Consider the following 19,052-nt stretch of genomic DNA (forward strand, 5'->3'; position numbering starts at 1 on the left):
AGTTTCTCATGTTTTTTTTGTAATGACTTGGTGCTGCCTATCTTGGCCAGGGCGCTCTTGAAAAATATATTTTAATCTCAATGAGCCTTTCCTGGTTAAATAAAGGCTAAATAAATCAAAATAAAATATTGACTGACCTTCATTTCTTAAAGGAATGATGGACTGTCGTTTCTCTTTGCTTATTTAAGCTGTTCTTGCCATAATATGGACTTGTTTTTTTACCAAATTTACCAATCTTCTATATACCATGTCACAACACAACCGATTAACGCATTAAGAAGGAAAGAAATTCCACAAATTAACTTATGAAGGCACACCGGTTAATTGAAATGTGTTCCAGGTGACCTCATGAAGCTGGTTGAGAGAATGCCAACAGTATGCAAAGTTGTCATTAAGGCAAAGGGTGGCTATTTGATTTGTTTAACACTTTTTTGGTTACTATATGATTCCATATGTGTTATTTCATAGTTATGATGTCTTCACTATTATTCTACAATGTAGAAAATGTAAAAAAAATAAAATAAAGAAAAACCCTTGAATGAGTAGGTGTTCTAAAACTTTTGATCGGTAGTGTATGGAATATTAAAAAAATTGAAGTTTAAGCGTTTCTAGGTAATTTAAGTTAAAGGTAAAAAAATATATATATATTTATCTGACATATTATAGTTATCATGTGAAGTGTCTTGAGGTAAGAGGGTAATCAACCACATACCCAGCATTAACCCTTTGCTAACGTTTCATTTTAAACAGGCTCGTGTAAATACCTGTTTTTAGAGACTAAAACTAGGCTAGAACAAGGACATATTAATATTTACCTTACTGGGGTGATGTAGATTAAATAAAGTCGTTCTATTATTTTCTACCTTATTCTTTCTAAACGAGTGTGCTCTGAGCTTGAAAGATACCGATCATAGGAGATTTGATGTGTAATGTAATAAGAAGTAGCGTATTTCTAAGAACAGTGTGCATACCTTTTTCATTTAACCACACGCTTTGAACTATGATGCCAACCAATAAGATCCTTTCTCTTCAATTTAAAACGGAAATGGGGTGTCTTGATTTATCTAGTTCTCTCTGAGTCGTGGCGCAGACACGGAAGAATGGGAAGGCACCAGGCTCAAACCTACATCTTCCGAATATATACCTGGTAATGGTGTTAAAATAATTAGCCTGACCAGGATGAAGTACCTACGGCAACAGGTGTGGTAGAGACTTCTAACGTTTGCTCTGAGAATCCTACCAGAGATGATTTTGGACCGGTAGAAGTTACCTTTTTTGGAAAAAGTGGATCCCTGCTATTCGGCCGGACCATGTTGTTTCAAGCTATTTAAAAGGACAAAATGTGATCTGTCAAAGATTGGGTGGAATTTTATATATACTTTTTTTTGCATCCTCCGCCCAGAGGCAGTGAGCGAACCACGTCACGCGTCTCTGGGATCAACCTGTGTCGTGCTTTGCTTTCTCAAAGGAGTGATCAATGGGGAGGCGTAGAGTAAAGGTGGATCAAATGAAAAAATAATATTCCTGGTGTTTGTGATGCGCGCCGTATGCTGAGATTTAGACCCTGTGGCAATGGCGCGACTCAGAATACCCTGTCTGTCTTGTTGAGCTTTGACACAGAGTTTCTACCTGCTAAGGTTAATATTTGCTATTCTGTGAGGGCCTATGTTCCGAACCCACTACAGTGCTTTTGATGCCAAGGATTCCGACATGTTGCAACAGTGTAAAGATAGGGAGTGTAAAGTTGGGATAGAGAAAGTATTTTGTGTCAACTGTGGGGGCGCCCATGCAGCTAGGGATCAGAAGTGCCCTGTGAGAGAGAGACAGGTTGAGATAGTTTTTATGCTGAGGCAGTGAAGATAGTAGAGGATAGCCCAAGGGTGAATAATTCAACTGGCAGCCCCCCCCCCCCAGTGAGTAGGCCTGAATAGAGATCCAGAGAGGATGAGTATCAGTGAGGATGAGTATCAGTAAGGTAGGGTGCTATGGTTATTAATTGTACTGCACTGAATTGTACTGCACCAAAAAATAGATTTTTAGCTTAGAATATCTACAGGGGGTTTTAAGAGAAGGCGATAGGGGTTCCATCCGCCCAGGCTGTTGGCCTGAAGTAGGATCTGGTTGGGTTCAAGTAATGGATTTTTGGGGTATAGTGGTATATACACTAAGTGTACAAAACGTTAGGACACTTCCCTTTCCATGACATAGACTGACCAGATGAAAGCTATTATCCTGTAATACACCTGTTAAATCCACATAATCAGTGTAGATGAAGGGGAGGAGACAGGTTAAAGAAGGATTTTTAAGCCTTGAGACATGTGTGGGTGCCATTCAGAGGGTGAACGGGCAACAAAAGATTTAAGTGTCTTTGAACGGGGTATAGTAGTAGGTGCCAGGCACACCGGTTCGTGTCAAGAACCACAACACTGCTGGATTTTTCACATTCAACAGTTAACCGTGGGAATCATTAATGGTCCACCACCCAAAAAACATCCAGCGAACTTGACACAAATGTGGGACGCATTGAAATCAACATAGGACAGCATCCCTGTGGAACACTTTCAACATCTTGCCGTCCATGGCTGACGTATTGAGGCTGTTCTGAGGGCACAAGGGGGTGCAACTCAATATTAGGAAGGTGTTCCTAATGTGTTGTACACTCAGTGTATGTGTAGGGTTAGCTGGTGCAATTCATTTGCCCTTCCCCCCCTTTTTTTGTGACAAAATGTGCAATTCACACTCCGATCCTGTAAAACGCAGCAGCATTAGTCTACGCAACAAAGCTTCTAGCCTGCCGGAAACGCATACGAAGAAGAAGTAAAGGGAGTGAACATTGACCAAGAAACAATTTCCACGTTAGCGTTTTTTGTATTTAGACGTTTATTAACAACATGGAACTCATAATATGATTAATTTAACTGCACAGCATCGAATACTTACCCCATGTAGTGCTTAATTCGCGCTAGAAACGGGACTTGGTTGATAGATGTTCTCTACGTAACGCTAGCTAGCTGCTAACAATGGCTAACTGTATGGTTTTTCACACTCAAATAGCCTCCATCATGGAGGTGCTTGCAAATGCAGCCGTGGCAGAGATCTGTAAAGTCGTAGACGACGACTATGCAGTGTTTCGTTTGGAAATAACTCAAAGCCGGAAAGAAAACAGGACATTGCGGAGGAAACTACTGGAACTGAAGGTGGCACGGGAACGTGCAGAGAGGACAATGCGAGAGCGCGTCCTCACCAGTCGTCCCAGTAGTGTCAAGATCCTCGATCGATACAGAGGAATTTCAAGAGGTACATTTAGCTGCGTGGCCTGTCGCGGATCATGTATAACGCAGTTACCGTCTGTGTTAAGATGTATTACCCAGAATTGGTTATTGGTCAGTTTTTGGATTGTATGTAATAATTAACCCGATTACTTAGTAATCTTGCATATATAGACAATATAATATTCTAAACAAATGTATTGATTTACTGCATGGCTATTATTTACTCAATTAAAACAATATGATGCATAATACATTGATCAGTGCAATAAATGGTATGTCAAGAAGTTATGTTACATCCTTGCCAGTTGTAGACATTGTTAAGTGTACAATATAGCATTGACAGTAGCTAACCACATCTTTGCCCCCAATCACTCTCTCAGGTGAAGGACATCTCACTGGAGGCCACAGGACTATTGTGAAGCCAGCGGGACACAATACATGGAGAGATGGTCAACAAATCACTGTTGATGAGGGGAGTGGAACCTCAACCCAGCACATTATCATGATAGAGGTTAGTGTAATAGTGTTGCATTACAAATTACAATTACTTTGGAAATCAAATGTAGCCTGTTTGTTTCAGAAAGGCTACCCTCAGCTATTCATTTGCTTACATGTACATCCTCATTTATCTGCCATAGGGGAGCTTATGAGACTTCCCTACAACATTATCTTCTTGTGTCAGTCTGCAGATGCAGAGGCTGCAGGTCCTGGGTTCAAGCAGGAGAGGTCTGAAGGAGAGGAGGACCCACGGCACAGCAGAGACATCCAGACTGGAGCGTCTGGAGCGCCCCCTGTAGCCACAGAGGACCCCACTACCACCCCAGCGCAGCCCAGCGCCCGACGCAGCATCACGGAGGTCAGTGGAACGCTGAACGCCGTCCTCAAGTCAGAGGCAGAGACCAAGACTTTAACTGTAACACACAGGCTCTTACACAAAGGATCAGACCCAGAGAGATTGGGGCTAGGGAGACTGGGCTGTCCTCCTGCTCCCTGCTCAGAGTATTTACCAGTATTTCACCATAGGCAGAAGATGGTTCATTCCCATGGTGATAGTGACGTGTTAGACACTGGCGGCGATGATCCGTCTTATTCTTACGTTACAAAAATGGACCCTGGCAACATGCCCTTGGGTTTAGAGACACAGACGGTTCTGTCTAGAGGGGACTGGAACCAGTACAGTAGTAGTGTATACTCTGAAAGCTGTCTTGATAAGAAAGGGGAGGTTATAGTGGTAGATGAAGTGACTGTGAAAGTGGAGGGCGATGCTTCTCCCATATGGAATGCAGATAGTCACCTTGGAGATGGACACTCACAGGGCAGAGATTTCTTAGATTACAGGGAAAGCTTAGAGACCGATCTAAATGTTGCCACCCGCTCCCCTTTACACGCGTTCAGGGATCAAAACCCAGTGTCCACATCAATGGGGCCCTCCGAGTCACACGGCCGTGTCCTTTTTGATGAGGTATTGAACTCAAATGACAGGGCTAGAGCCCAGGCTCAGAGAAGGGGAGCCACATCAGGCAATATTAAAGAGAAACGGTTCCTCTGCATGTTCTGTAACAAAGGCTTCAGCTGCCTCCAGAAAGTAGAGAGGCACCAGAGGGTCCACACAGGAGAGAAACCCTTCAGCTGTACCCAGTGTGAGAAGAGGTTCTCCCGCCAGGACCACCTGAAGATGCACCTGAAGGTCCACACAGGAGAGAGGCCGTTCGCCTGTAATCACTGCGGGAAGAGGTTCTCAGAGAGGAGATACCTCAGGATACACCAGCAGAAAAACCATTCCACTCTATAACATAAAGTAACCATTCCACATGATAGCTTCTGACATGAAGATCAAACCCTACATGAATTTAAAACATTTATTTTAAATGTTGTCAGCATAAGACTACGAAGTCTGTAACATATTGTTTGTGCTGTGTAGGCTATATGATGTTCAAATTGTCACAAGGCACTTCATGAGAAAATTAATTCAGTTTATCATGTTCATGCAGATTTTTTTGTTGAGGTGTATGTGTGGTTTTCATGTTGTTTTAATAAACAAAATCGGAACTTTTCATTCGAAGACTTTCATTGACTCTAGACCCACACACTAACTAACACCTACTGTACACGTCAAAATAGTTTAGTCAGGTTTGTCTGATGATGACTTATCATAGCTGACTCATATTTACCCACATATTTATGTCCACCATGATGGGTTTAACAACAATGAAGTTATTCTGTAACTACAGTATAGGACACATAGTGTGGATGGGTAAACACTCCATGTTGAAAGTGTGTTTTATCTGTGTGTGCATAACTAAGGGAGTGTATGTCTGTAATCTGTATCACCTGTCTCTTCCAGGAGGAGGGTCCAGAGGTGCTGCTGGTGAAGGAGGAGGGGTGTGAGGAGGGTCTGGGGAACCCTGAGGGGACCATCGTCATGGAGGACAACCAGACTACACCTCTTCCTGAACCCACAGAGGAACCAGCTGAGCTGCATAAAAACACACACAGTCTCACGGAGGTAAGCCCACAGTAAACTACTGTCTGAATGGTATTCGTTCAGTGCCCGGATCCACAAAGCCTCTCAGAGTAGGAGTACTGATCTAGGATTCAATTAGCCTTTTAGATCATAATGACTAAGATTATATAGACAAGTGGGGACCCGATCCTCAATCAGCACTCCCACTCTGAGACTCTTTATGGATAAGGGCCCAGGTCTTGATTAATTTTGTCTTACGTGTGGGACCATGCCTTTCAATTATCAAACCATTAGAGTGTCATATAATCAATTCAACTAACACGTTTGCATAGTATCACATCAATCCCTCATTGTCCAATCAGAATATGCTCCATAGCAGGGTGCTCATATCAGATGTCTTGATTCAACATCCTCTCACTCTATCTCTTACAGTCAGTAGACATGGAGGATGGGAAGCCTGATCTGCTGATAGTCAAAGAGGAGACAATAGAAGACGGACCAGAGAGCATTGATCTGCTGAGTGGACTAAAGATGGGGGAGCAAGGTAAGAGAGACCTAAATATACAGAACATAATCGATATAGCTACTTCAATGGGATATGCCAGGCTATTATTTTCTCTTCATTCAATAAAATGAAATCAGTACAATGTATGTTTACATACTAAAACCCACACATGTACGAACTTCACCAGGAAATTGACAAAAAAAAAACTTCATATGTACAGTTTTCTGTGCCATGTTTGTAGTCTATTTTGTAACCTCCAGGTGATTGGCTGGAGGATAACAGAGGAGACTGGGTGGCCATCTTGGATTTCCAGACCCCGACCGGTGCAGCCAAGGCACCAGGGGACAACATCACGGAGCAGGCCAGGACCAGTAGCGACATAGTGGAGGTCAGTGGATGGGACAGCATCATCAACTCTGGGCTGGGGAACAACACTGTTAACCAGAAACAGACAGTCGAACACAAAACAACGACCGAACTTAGTCTCCATGACAACAGATTGTCAGAGACAAGAGTGAGGCGTCGATTTGGTCTGCGGGGACAGGGAGGTATGTGGCTTGAAAGAACAGACACAGACTTGGCCAGTGACGCTCCATCCTGCTCCTATAGTTGTGATTCAGAGAGACTGATGGCACCTCAGGTTAACCACCTAACAGGTTCTGCCTTCAGCCTGCCTTCTATAGGATCTATCAAATGGAACATGGATCCTGTGACAACACAGACACTTCCTGGCCTTCGTCCTCCCCACACTTTCCAAATGTTAAACCAGACCCCCGACAATGTCAGTGCCTCAACACTAAATAGCTACACAAGCCGATTGACAGATGACAGAAGTAGAGACGGAATCAGTAAAGGTGGCTGCGCCACAGAGAAGCGCTTCCCGTGTTCTTTCTGTGGGAAAGCCTTCAGTTTCCCCCAACAGGTGGAGATTCACCAGAGGATTCACACGGGGGAGAAACCATTTGTTTGCCACCTGTGCCGGGGCAGTTTCTCCCAATCGTCCAGCCTGAAGAGGCACCAGAGGGTCCACACAGGGGAGAAACCCTACAGCTGCCCCCAGTGTGAGAAGAGGTTCTCTCACCAGCACCAGCTGAAGATGCACCTGAAGGTCCACACAGGAGAGAGGCCGTTCGCCTGTATGCACTGTGGGAAGAGGTTCTCAGAGAGGAGCTACCTCAGGATACACCAGCAGAAAATGCACAGGGCCCATGTATAGAGTATACTGACATGTAATGTAGTTAGTTTTTAGTTCATTCTGTTGGTTTTGGATGTATATGGAACTGGATGAGGTGAACTGAGGAAATAATGAGTATGATGAGGTAGAGTAAATTATATGGTGATTGTTGGTGTGATGGTGTCTGTAAAAACTTTTCACTAATGAAAAGTGACAATTGTCCTGTTTTGATGCTGGTGTTTTATAATGAGGAAATTATAGTGCCTTAATTCATGTTTACTTGACATGAAGTGGTGAAGCTGTGTGTGAAGTTTTACGTTTTCCAAAGTATTCTAAAATACATTTTATCACTGTGGGGGTACCACATTTACAGAAAATATAAAGTGTTACCATAGTGAGAAAAGTTATTCTACTTGTCACGTATCATTTTGTGCAATAAAAGTACTGTACCTCAAAGTTGAGTGTAAGACCATTTTGTTTAAATTAAATACAAAATTTACTCTGTGTTGACTGACTATATATCATTGCAGGGACTGAGTTTCCCTTCTCAGTCTAACCAAAACATAATACTAATTCTTGAATCAACACATATGGAAATGTTTTTATAATAAACTCCAATTACTCCATATTGTTAGGTACTTCAATCAGTGTTCGAGATGAGTTTGACTGTGGAATCACATTTTATAATATCATGTCATGTTTCTGTGTGTACAGCAAATAGTTTCTTATATAAACCTTTATGCTTTTCTGTTCAGTTTACAGAGGACCAGTTGATATCTGGTGTTGCTTGCGGGAGAGACTGGACCTCTGAGGTGGCTGGTCACAAAGCCTGGCCCCGGATCAGAACCCTAGATCCGGAGCCGTCGCTCTTCCTTCCCGGCTCAAAACCAGGCCTGAACCACAAGGGACAGAGACACCACCACACAGAACAAAACCAGTGGACAGGTGGACTGAACAACCTCAGTCCTGGTGGTTATCAAAGAAACAAAGGCTCCAGTCTGCAGACCAGACCCTTCTCTTCACAGTCTCAGTGCAGGGATGGAGCAGGGCCTGGGGCTGATAGAGATAGACCCTCCTGTTCCTATGATACAAACACCACAGTATCCATGATGAACAGAACAGGTCACCCTGGGCTTCAGCCTTCACAGAGACTGGTGGGAGACCCCTCTGGTGGTAGTCTATCAGCAAGTCTGTCTTCTCCTTCAGGGACACATCTAATGCCTGGTGAATGGGTTAATAGAAAGCCTGGACCTGGGTCTAGCCTTCCTCAGTTACCTCATGGTTACCCCACCAATACAGACAGGGTCAGAATGGGTGTTCCCCTAGCTTATAACACAGCACACAATCCCAACAACACCCAAACAATGGCTAGAGGTCAAGGAGGGAGCTCAAAGACTAACCACTTGAGGGTGGTGGCACCTGCTTCTACTTCCTCTGGTGTCATTGGGTCACAACGTGGGAGGCAGAGCATTAGGACAGATGCTGACAAGCCGTACGTCTGCCCCACGTGTGGGAAGCGCTTCGCTGATGCAAATTATGTGAAGAGGCACCAGACCGTTCACACCAAGGAAAAGCCCTTCAAGTGCAAACTATGTTACAAGAGCTTCTCCTTCCTGACTAGCCTTATCAGACATAAGAGTGTCCACAAAGGGGAAAAATCATAGCGGTGTGGCTTGAGAAGTATGCTGGGGATATCTGGGAACTATACTTAAATATAGTGTGAAGTGTCTTGGGGTAAGAGGATAATTAATCACATGCCCCTCGTTAACTTGAAACAGGCTTGAGTAAATACCTGTTTTTAGAGAGACCGTAAACCGAGGCTAGAACAAGGAGTTTAATATTTACCTTACTGAGGTGATGTAGATGGAATAAAGTAATATTACTTTTCTACTCTATTCTTGCTGACACACTGTCCTTTCTAAACAAGTCTGCTCTCAGCTTGAAAGATACAGTACTTGTCATAGGAGATTTGATGTGTAACATAATAAGCAGTACCGTACTTCTAAGAAAAGCACGCATACATTTTTCATTTAACTACACCTTTGAGCTATGATGCCAACCAATAACATTATTTCTCTTCAGTGTAGACGGACGTAAAGTGACCAAGAACAATGTTCACCTTAGCGTTTTTTTTGTGTTATTTAGACTTTAAGACCATGGTACTCGAAATATTACTAATTTAACTGCACAGCATCACGTCCTTGCCCTAGGCAGCCTTTAATTCGTTGGAGGCAGGACTTGGCTAATGTTCGTTAACAATACCAACAGCTATGGTTTTCCACACTCAAATACTCTGTTATGGAGGTGTTAGCGAATGCAGCTGTGGCAGAGATCTGTAAACACGTAGACGACAATGCAGTTTTGTTTTAAAATGTCTCAAAGCCAGAAAGTAAACAGGGTATTGCGGCGGAAACTATAGCTACTGGAACTAAAGGTGTCACGTGAGTTCGCAGAGGACAATGCATGAGCGCGATTCTCGTCCGATACGGAGGAATGGCAAGAGGTTCGTACATTTTGCAGAAGCCGGAGGTTGACTTGCGGCGTTTCCACTAGTTACCACAATCACAAAGTCAGTATCGTAACAATTTCTAAAAACAAAATGTGCTTTTTGGTCTTAATGTCGGTTAGGATCAGGCATACAGTTAGCAGTGTGGCTAGGTTTAAAATCACATTTTAAGAAGATGCAGTCATAAACCCCATCCTATTTCTACAATGTATCCTTGGTAACAAGTGACGGCCAGGTTGCGGGGCCTCTTGCGCATGTGTGACTTGCATGGATCCATGAGTACCAATATGTGAAGCTCACAGGAGCATGAAGGCATAAATACATTTTCAATAATTTTCCATCCTCAAAATGTTGAATAAACAAAAGCTTTGATTTCTTGGCCTTATTAGAAATATATCAAAACACAATGATGTTGAACTACAGACCCCTGCTGACTAATAAACACATATTTAGTTTAGGATATCTTTAAGAAACATTTCCTTGTGGATTGAAATTCTGTTACCATAAACACACATCTTTAAGATATTATCTCTCCCTCATGAGGAGAGAGGATCAACTAAAAGTTCAGAAGTAACTTAAATTTAGTTTCTGAATTATTAAGTGATTAAAACTCAATATATAAAATCGCTACTGGAATTTCTGAAATTAAATTGGCTACAATGGGAAATCTTAGTTGTCACAAACTACAGTTGGGTCACCTGCTACTGTCCTCCCAGTGGCATACTGTTACCTTCAACTGATAACTGTTTTCTTTCTCTTTCCGTCACCAGTAGCTAGCTAACTTTTTTAGTTTGAATACCGCACTGCAGTTGGCATCAGTTCCTGGAACTTCTAGTCTCTTTCCAGTGATCCTGCCGACCAAGGCCGGATCTGAGGAGCTATTTGGCGTAGCAGCTAGCCTAGCTGCTAGCTAGCTGCCTATCCAGCTGGTTTTCTTGAGGGCTTGAACACAACCTGCGACGCGATTAGCCATTGTGGCTGGAACCACGGATTCTCTCGGGTTTGTGGCTGTCTAGATCCCTGCTGTTTGTTTTCAATCTTCTCTGTGACCTGCCCTGTATGGAACTGCGAGGAGTAACAGCGTAACCTACATTGCCAGCTACCATGACAAAGATCAAAGCCGGTGGGAGTACCGTTGAGGACAGTGGTGTCTCTCTATCACACATGAAGGATCTTTTAAATTAACAAAAATAAAAAAGCTTAAAGTATTTTGTCCTAATACTGGTGGATTCAACTAATAAAATAATGGATGACCTGACCAGAGAGGTCCAGGACCTGAAGAACAGTTTGCAGTTCTCCCAGGGTCAGCTCGACGAGTTGAAAAAGGGAAAACGGCAAGATGACAGCAATCTGTAAGTCATTGAGAGAAGACATCAGTTCTGTGTGTGAATCCATTATAAAAAATTACAGATAAATCAGACTACCTCGAGGGACAATCAAGGTTAGTGGACAAAATTGCAGAATCTCTATGAGACCTGGATGGAGTCTGAGGACAAAGTGAGGGGAATGATCTTGAAGATGGACCACAGGAAGATTGAGGTGGGGCGAGCCCACAGGACTGGAAAACCCACCACCGGCCCAGGTGACAGGCCCAGGCTGATAATGGTCAAGTTCCTGAGGTTCAAGGACAAGGTAGCTGTTCTGGAAAGAGCCAAGAACTTGAGAAGAATGTATATCTTCCTCAACAAGGACGATCCTGAAGTTGTGCACCAGAAAAGGAAAGAACCCATCCCAGCCATGAAAGCTGCCAGAGAGTGTGGGGATATTGCTTACATCTGCTATGACAGGCTTATTATCCACCCTACCACCCAGAGTCCTGGAAGGGATGAGAGAGCCAGGCCAGATAACGTTCATATATTATCAATTTCTGAGACTCACTTAGATAATTCATTTGATGATACAGCAATAACAATACAAGGAAATACAGTTGAAGTCGAAAGTTTACATACACCTAGGTTGGAGTCATTAAAATGTGTTTTTCAACCACTCCACATATTTCATGTTAACAAACTATAGTTTTGGCAAGTCAGTTAGGACATCTACTTTGTGCATGACAAATAATTTTTTCAACAATTGTTTACGGACAGATTATTTCACTTATAATTCACTGTATCACTGTATCACAATTCCAGTGGGTCAGAAGTTTACATACACTAAGATGACTGTGCCTTTAAACAGCTTGGAAAATTCCAGAAAATTACGTCATGGCTTCAGAAGCTTCTGATTGGAGGTGTACCTGTGGATGTATTTCAAGGCCTACCTTCAAACTCAGTGCCTCTTTGCTTGACATCATGGGATGATCAAAAGAAATCAGCCAAGACATCAGAAACAAAATGTAGTCTGGGTCATCTTTGGGAGCAATTTCCAAATGCATGAAGGTACCACGTTCATCTGTACAAACAATAGTACGCAAGTATAAACACCATGGGACCACGCAGCCGTCATACCACTCAGGAAGGAGACGCGTTCTGTCTCCTAGAGATGAGCGTACTTTGGTGCGAAAAGTGGGAAGCAATCCCAGAACAACAGCAAAGGATCTTGTGAAGATGCTGGAAGAAACAGGTACAAAAGTATCTAAACCCACAGTAAAACGAGTCCTATGTCGTCATAACCTGAAAGGCCGCTCAGCAAGGAAGAAGCCACTGCTACAAAACCACCATAAAAAAGCCAGACTACGGTTTGCAACTGTACATGGGGACAAAGATCGTACTTTTTGGAGAAATGTCCTCTGGTCTGATGAAACAAAAATAGAATTGTTTGGCCGTAATGACCATAGTTATGTTTGGAGGAAAAAGGGGCAGGCTTGCAAGCCGAAGAACACCATCCCAACCGTGAAGCACGAGGGTGGCAACATCATGTTGTGGGGGTGCTTTACTAAAATAGTGTATAAGAGATCATACAAAATGTTTTGCTGTGACTCTTATGTGGATGATGTTAAAAAATATTTGTTGGTCTGATGTGAATAATAATTTGTATCCAGACAGTGCACTTGATAAATGTATAATATTGCTTCTTCCAATTATTGATAAACATGCACCTGTTAAGAAACTGACTGTTAGAACTGTTAAGGCTCCATGGATTAATGAGGAATTGAAAAACTGTATGGTGCAAAGGGAGTGGCTAATAAGTCTGACTGGCTGATTTACTGCAAATTGAGAAATGAATGTGACTAAACTCAACAAAAAGAAGACTGTATTATGAAGCCAAGATCAATGATATGAAGAATGATGGAAAAATACTTTGGAGTACTTCAAATGAAATTATGGACAGAAATACAAATTAAGGGGCCTCCCGGGTGGCGCTTTGGTTAAGGGCGCTGTACTGCAGCGCCAGCTGTGCCATCAGAGTCCCTGGGTTCGCGCCCAGGCTCTGTCGTAACCGGCCGCGACCGGGAGGTCCATGGGGCGACGCACAATTGGCCTAGCGTCGCCCGGGTTAGGGAGGGCTTGGTAGGGGTGTCCTTGTCTCATCGCGCACCAGCGACTCCTGTGGCGGGCTGGGCGCAGTGTGCGCTAACCAAGGTGGCCAGGTGCACGGTGTTTCCTCCGGCGCATTGGTGCGGCTGGCTTCCGGGTTGGATGCGTGCTGTGTTAAGAAGCAGTGCGGCTTGGTTGGGTTGTGTATCGGAGGACGCATGACTTTCAACCTTCGTCTCTCCCGAGCCCGTACGGGAGTTGTAGCGATGAGACAAGATAGTAGCTACTACAACAATTGGAGACCACGAAATTGGGGAGAAAAAGGGGTAAAATTCAAAAAAAAAAAAATACAAATTAAACTTTCATCGAATCAGATGGCTTATTCATCACAAAACCATTTGATGTTGCCAATTAATTTAATGATTACTTCATTGGCAAAGTGGGCAAACTTAGGCAAGAAATGCCAACAACGAACAGTGAGCATAAAAAACAGTGAGCATAAAAAACAAATAATGAAAGAAAAGCAAGTTTGAATTTTGTAAAGGTAGTGTAGGAGAGGTGGAAAAATGGTTATCGATCAATAATGACAAACCTCCTGGCATCTACAACTTAGATAAGAAGCTACTGAGGATGGTAGCTGACTCTATTGGCACTCCTATCTGTCATATCTTTAATCTGAGCCTAGAGAAAGTCTTTGTCCTCAGGCCTGGAGGGAAGCCAAAGTAATTCCGCTACCCAAGAGTGGTAAAGCTGCCTTTACTGGTTCTAACAGCAGACCTATCAGCTTGCTGTCAGCTCTTAGCAAACTGTTGGAACAATTTGACCAAATATAATGCTATTTCTCTGTGAGCCATCGAGCCAACAAATTAACAACAGACTTTCATCACGCTTATAGAGAAGGACACTCAACATGTACTGCACTGACACAAATTATTGATAATTAGTTTAAAAATTGATAAGAAGATAGTGGGAAATGTACTGTAAGATTTCAGTGCAGCCTTTGATATTATTGACCATAACCTGTTGTTGAGAAAACTTGTGTTATGGCTATATATCTAATAGAATCAAAGGGTTTTCTTTAATGGAAACTTCTCTAATGTCAAACATGTAAAGTGTGGTGTACCGCAGGGCAGCTCTCCAGGCCCTCTACTCTTTTCTATTTTTACTAGAGACCTGCCACTGGCATTAAACAAAGCATGTTTCCATGTATCCTGATTTAACCATATACACATCAGCAACCACAGCTAATGAAGTCACTGAAACCCCTTAACAAAGAGTTGCAGTCTGTTTTGGAAAGGGTGGCCAGTAATAAACTGGTCCTGAACATCTCTAAAACTAAGAGCATTGTATTTGGTACAAATAATTTCCTAAGATCTAGACCTCAGCTGAATCTGGTAATGAATGGTGTGGCTGTTGAACAAGTTGAGAAGACTCAATTACTTGGCGTTACCTTAGATTATAAACAGTCATGGTCAAAACATATAGATTCAATGGTTGTAAAGATGGGGAGAGGTCTGCCCGTAATAAAGAGACGCTCTGCTTTTTTGACGCCACACTCCAAAAAGCAAGCTCTAGTTTAGCCTAATTTTGATTATGGTCCAGTCGCGTGGTCCAGTGCAGCAAGGAAAGACATAGTTAAGCTGCATCTGGCCCAGAACAGAGTGGTACGTCTTGCTCTTCATTGTAATCAGAGGGCTAATATTAATACTATGCATGCCAGTCTCTCTTGGCTAAGAGTTGAGGAAAGACTGACTGCGTCACTTCTTGTTTTTATAAGAAACATTCATGTTGGAAATTCAAAATGTTTTGCATAGTCAACTTACACACAGCACTGACACACACATTTACCCCACCAGACATGCCACCAGGGGTCTTTTCACAGTTGCCAGGTCCAGAACAAATTCAAGGAAACATACAGTATTATACAGAGCCATGAGTGCCAGTGAATAGCGCAAGTGAAATGCAAACATGGTTTAAAAAAGACAAAGAAAGTAACACCTCACGGCACAATGCCTCTCCCCCATGTGACCTACTTGTGAGTATGTACTTGACATGTATGTGTAACTGATAGATGCACACACAGGTTGTTTTTAAATGTATGTAAATTCTACAGTATTTTGTCTGTAATGTCTTTTTCGTTATATCTCGGACCCCATTAAGGCTAGCTGTCGCCATTGGCGTCGGATAATGGGGATCCTAATAAAATCCAATCAAAAACTAAGAAAGTGATTTGAAAGGTATTTTCAAGCTAACAGTTATGAGCGCTAACCGTGGATGACTGGGTGTAAGCAAACCAATAAGCTGTACTGCTGGGATTGTTGTCACGTTCTGACCTTAGTTCCTTTGTTTTTGTCTTTGTTTTAGTATGGTCAGGGCGTGAGTTGGGGTGGGCAGTCTATGTTTGTTTTTCTATGTTGGTTTTTGAGTTCGGCCTATTATGGTTCTCAATCAGAGGCAGCTGTCAATTGTTGTCCCTGATTGAGAATCATACTTAGGTAGCCTGGGTTTCACTTTTGGTTTGTGGGTGTTTGTTTCCGTGTGAGTGTTTGGGCCACACGGTACTGTTTCGGTTTTGTAAATTCACGTTGTCATTTATTGTTTAGTGTTCTGAGTTTTAATTCAAAATCATCATGAACACTTACCACGCTGCGCTTTGGTCCTCATCTCTTTCTCCCGACGACAACCCTTACCATTGTACTCTCCAGCACCACAATATATCAACCTGGGCCAGTACTGGTTTCAAAGACCTAGTCAGTTTTACGAAGTCAGCTCTAAGCCACCAAAACTCAACTTCACACCTGCGAACTACAGTGAGCTCAAAAACATTTGGTGACTCAAGAGTAGACCTTCAGTTTAACGAGAACCAATGCAGAGAGACTCTTTCTTACAAGGAGATAGTCAGGCAGAACAGGGAGATTCTGAAGCACTTCAATGTGTTGTGTTGTTGGCAGTGCTTGACTTGGGCGGGAGCTCGACGGGGCGGAGTACCGACACCTACATTTTTCTCCTGCTAGAGCTCCTGCACCTCTTATAGAACATTAGCTCAAAAGTATTGTTGAGCTCCTGCTCTTAAATATAAACAGTACCGACACACAAAACCTATTTCAGTACAAGTCAAGTACTGTTTTTTGGGCACGCAACAATTGGCATTCAGAGGACATGATGAGGGAAAAATAATCGGCTAATTAAAGGGAACTACTTGGAGATGCTGGATTTTTTGGCTGAGTATGACAGCCCCCTAAACTGTCATCTTTCTACAGCAACCATGTTCATTGGCACTTCCAGCAAAATCCAGAACGACCTGATCCAAGCGGTCGCAGATGTAAGTAATGGCAGATGCCATGAAGGAGGGGGTGAGAAGAACACCTTGTAAAACCATTAGGGTTGAGACAACAGACATTAGCAATGTAACTACCGACTGTGGTGTGAAGGAGAGATTTGATGAGTATGATGTCACCGAGGACAAGCGGGCAGCGGATGTTGCAGCCCTGGTTCTCGTTTTTTTGGGGGATGAGTATGGATCCACTCCATAAGTAGCGGCACAGTGTTACGATGTGGCCGCAGTCATGGTCTCTGGTCTAAACGGAGTACACGCAAAGGTCAAAGAAAACTGAGCCTGTAGGATTTTAATTCATTATTATGCGCACACGCTTAACCTGGTTATGTCACAAGGTGCTGCAAAGTTTACTAAGATTTTTTTCAACTCCGTCATTGAGTACTCCAACGTGCTATTTGGGATTTTGCAGAACAGGGAATTTGGCATGCAGTTCTGGTTGTACAAGCAGCACCACCGAGAGGGAAAAAGGGGAATTTCATTCTATCTACAGACGCATGGAGACGTTATGGGCGTGGTACCAACAGCTACACCTTGGGATCATTGACAACCTTCTCCCTCAGCTGGGAAATATACAGTACCAGTCAAAAGTTTGGACACACCTACTCATTCAAGGGTTTTTCTTTATTTTCACTTTTTTCTACATTGTAGAAGAATAGCGAAGACAAAACTATGAAATAACACATATGGAATCATGTAGTAACCAAGTGTTAAACAAATACACATTTTATATTTTTCAAAGTAGCCACTCTTTGCATTAATAATCAGCTTTGCACACTCTTGGCATTCTCTCAACCAGCTTCATGGGGTAGTCACTTGGAATGCTTGAAGGATGTCCTACATATGCTGAGCACTTGTTGGCTGCTTTCCTTCACTCTGCGGTCCAACTCATCCCAAACCATCTCAATTGGGTTGAGGTCGGGTGATTGTGGAGGCCAGACTATCTGATACAGCACTCCATCACACTCCTTCTTGGTCAAATAGCCCTTACACAGCCTGGGAGGTGTTGTTTAGGTCATTGTCCTGTTGAAAAATAAATTATAGTCCCACTAACTACAAACCAGATGGGATGGCGTATCGCTGCAGAATGCTGTGGTAGCCATGCTGGTTAAGTGTGCCTGGAATTCTAAATAAAGCACTGACAGTGTCACCAGAAAGGCACGCCCACACCATCACACCTCCATGCTTCACGGTGGGAATCACACATGCAGAGATCATCCGTTCACCTACTCTGCGTCTCACAAAGACACAGCGGTTGGAACCAAAAATCTTGGTCTAATGTCCATTGCTCATGTTTCTTTGCCCAAGCAAGTCTCTTCTTATTGGTGTCCTTTAGTAGTGTTTTTTTTGCAGCAATTCGACCATGAAGGCCTGATTCACGCAGTCTCCTATGAACAGTTGATGTTGAGATGTGTCTGTTACTTGAACTCCGTGAAGCATTTATTTGGGCTGCAATTTCTGAGGCTGGTAATATACTTATCCTCTGCAGCAGAGGAAACTCTGGGTCTTCTTTTCCTGTGGCGGTCCTCATGAGAGCCAGTTTCATCATAGCGCTTGATGGTTTTTGCGACTGCACTTGAAGAAACGTTCAAATTTTCCGGATTGACTGACCTTCATGTCTTAAAGTAATGGTTGACTGTCATTTCTCTTTGCTTATTTGAGCTGTTCTTGTCATAATATGGACTTGTTCTTTTTCCAAAAGGGGCTATCTTCTATATACCACCCCTACCTTGTCATAACACAACTGATTGGCTCAAACGCATTAAGGAAATAAATTTTTATGTCTTCACAATTATTCTACATTGTAGAAAATAGTACCCATAAATAAAACCCTGGAATGAGTGGGTGTGTCCAAACGTTTGACTGGTACTGTAGCTAAAGTCAAGTCTTCTCAGTCACTGATCTGGAGAAACGTATACATTCAAGGACAATGAAAGGCTCATGTTCCTTGTCCTCTTTGACCCACAACAGTTCCCCGGGTATAGTGAAACCTTCCCCAGTACTGCATTCTTAAGTCTTGAGGAAAGCTATGACACCAACTTTGATCTGTTGCAGCTCCAAACTGAACTCACAGTAATGTACTCCATGTCTGACTTCGAGGGTAGGATCCCGGCCGATCTTCTCCATGTTCTCCCGCAGAAGAGGCTGAATGAGAGTATGCACCAACTGTATCTGCTTACCTGTCTGGTATTGACCATTCCTGTGTCCACATTCTCCACCCTGAAACGGATCAAGACTTACTCTAGGAACACCACCGGACCGGCCCGACTGTCAGTCTTGGCTTTGATGTCTATCGAGAAAGTACTTCTCTCAGATATAAAATTAAAGGACAGTGCCTTCAGAAAGTACTCACAACCCTATACTTTTCCTGTGTGTTACAA

At 42.9% G+C, this 19,052-nt stretch overlaps 1 protein-coding gene across 2 annotated transcripts; it reads left to right on the forward strand.

The window, feature by feature from the left end:
* The first annotated feature begins 1,066 nt into the window (after nt 1-1,066).
* Nucleotides 1,067-9,310, forward strand: LOC110534696 (uncharacterized). Of its 2 annotated transcripts, XM_090187450.1 has the most exons (7): nt 1,067-3,297; nt 3,653-3,783; nt 3,955-4,128; nt 5,617-5,778; nt 6,169-6,280; nt 6,502-6,629; nt 8,171-9,310. In XM_090187450.1, the coding sequence occupies exons 1-7, from the start codon at nt 3,021-3,023 to the stop codon at nt 9,077-9,079; spliced, it is 1,893 nt and encodes a 630-aa protein (XP_090043576.1). In that variant the 5' UTR covers nt 1,067-3,020; the 3' UTR covers nt 9,080-9,310. The 2 variants fall into 2 exon arrangements, with proteins under 2 accessions (XP_090043576.1, XP_090043577.1); XM_090187451.1 differs by lacking the exon at nt 8,171-9,310 and having other exon boundaries at nt 6,502-7,871.
* The last annotated feature ends 9,742 nt before the right edge of the window (nt 9,311-19,052 follow it).

The sequence above is a fragment of the Oncorhynchus mykiss genome, chromosome 10 (genome assembly GCF_057628025.1).
Source record: "Oncorhynchus mykiss isolate SJ-2025 chromosome 10, ASM5762802v1, whole genome shotgun sequence".
NCBI lineage: Eukaryota > Metazoa > Chordata > Actinopteri > Salmoniformes > Salmonidae > Oncorhynchus > Oncorhynchus mykiss.

Bases quoted from the DNA above. Each gene is read 5' to 3' on its own strand.
- LOC110534696 (XM_090187450.1), top strand. From the start codon at position 3,021: ATGGCTAACTGTATGGTTTTTCACACTCAAATAGCCTCCATCATGGAG. The intron at 3,784-3,954 runs GTTAGTGTAATA...TTCTTGTGTCAG, and splicing joins AGCACATTATCATGATAGAG to TCTGCAGATGCAGAGGCTGC. The intron at 6,630-8,170 runs GTCAGTGGATGG...TTTTCTGTTCAG, and splicing joins CCAGTAGCGACATAGTGGAG to TTTACAGAGGACCAGTTGAT.